Raw genomic sequence first — 748 nt, 5'->3', positions numbered from 1 at the left:
ATCCTCGCGTCGCGAGGTACACGTCGTGTTGGGAAACAGTGGCCCTACCGCTTCATCCAGCGAAGAGAGGAACTCCGCACACGCTGTCCACGCACCTACGACTACCAGCGGGCCCTTTGTGAGGATCCTGATCTTCTGAGCGGCTGGTTCCGCCTGTTCTTCGACACGCGCAGCAAGTTCGGCATTCTCGACTGCGATCTATACAACTTTGACGAGACAGGCTTCATGATGGGCGTGATATGCCCTTCGATGGTCGTCACCCGCACCGACCGGCGTGGAAGAGGCAAGACCGTGCAGCCTGGCAATCGGGAATGGGCGACTGCGATCGCCTGCATCAGTGGCGACGGTTTTGATGTGCCTCCGTTTCTACTCGTCAAAGGCGCCTACCACCTGGCGAATTGGTACTCAGAGGGCGGGCTCCCCGACTCCTGGGCCATCAAGCCCACTTCTAACGGGTGGACCAATAACGAGACAGGCCTAGACTGGATCAAGCACTTCGACAAGCATACCAGGACGCGCACGAAGGGTAGTCATCGGATGCTCGTGCTCGACGGGCATGGGAGCCATCAGTCGGTCGAGTTTGAAGCTTACTGTAAGGACCATAGTATTGTTCCCATCTGCCTTCCTCCTCATTCCTCCCACATAGCTCAGCCACTTGACGTCGGCCTCTTCAGTCCGCTCAAGCGCGCTTACGGCAGAGAAATCGATACGTTCGTCCGGGCACACATCAATCACATCACCAAGGTCG

General features: G+C 57.6%; 1 protein-coding gene across 1 annotated transcript; it reads left to right on the top strand.

The window, feature by feature from the left end:
- WHR41_09705 (uncharacterized protein) lies at positions 1–748 on the top strand (the record flags this gene model as incomplete). The annotated part of the gene is made up of 1 exon (XM_069378306.1): positions 1–748. A coding segment is annotated over one exon (748 nt), but the record flags the coding sequence as incomplete, so codon positions are not given.

The sequence above is a fragment of the Cladosporium halotolerans genome (assembly GCF_011745625.1).
Source record: "Cladosporium halotolerans strain TM138-S3 chromosome Unknown Sca569, whole genome shotgun sequence".
In the NCBI taxonomy this organism is placed as follows: Eukaryota; Fungi; Ascomycota; class Dothideomycetes; order Cladosporiales; family Cladosporiaceae; genus Cladosporium; species Cladosporium halotolerans.
Note: the sequence above shows the minus strand (reverse complement) of the source record. Positions and strands in the feature narration are given on the sequence as shown.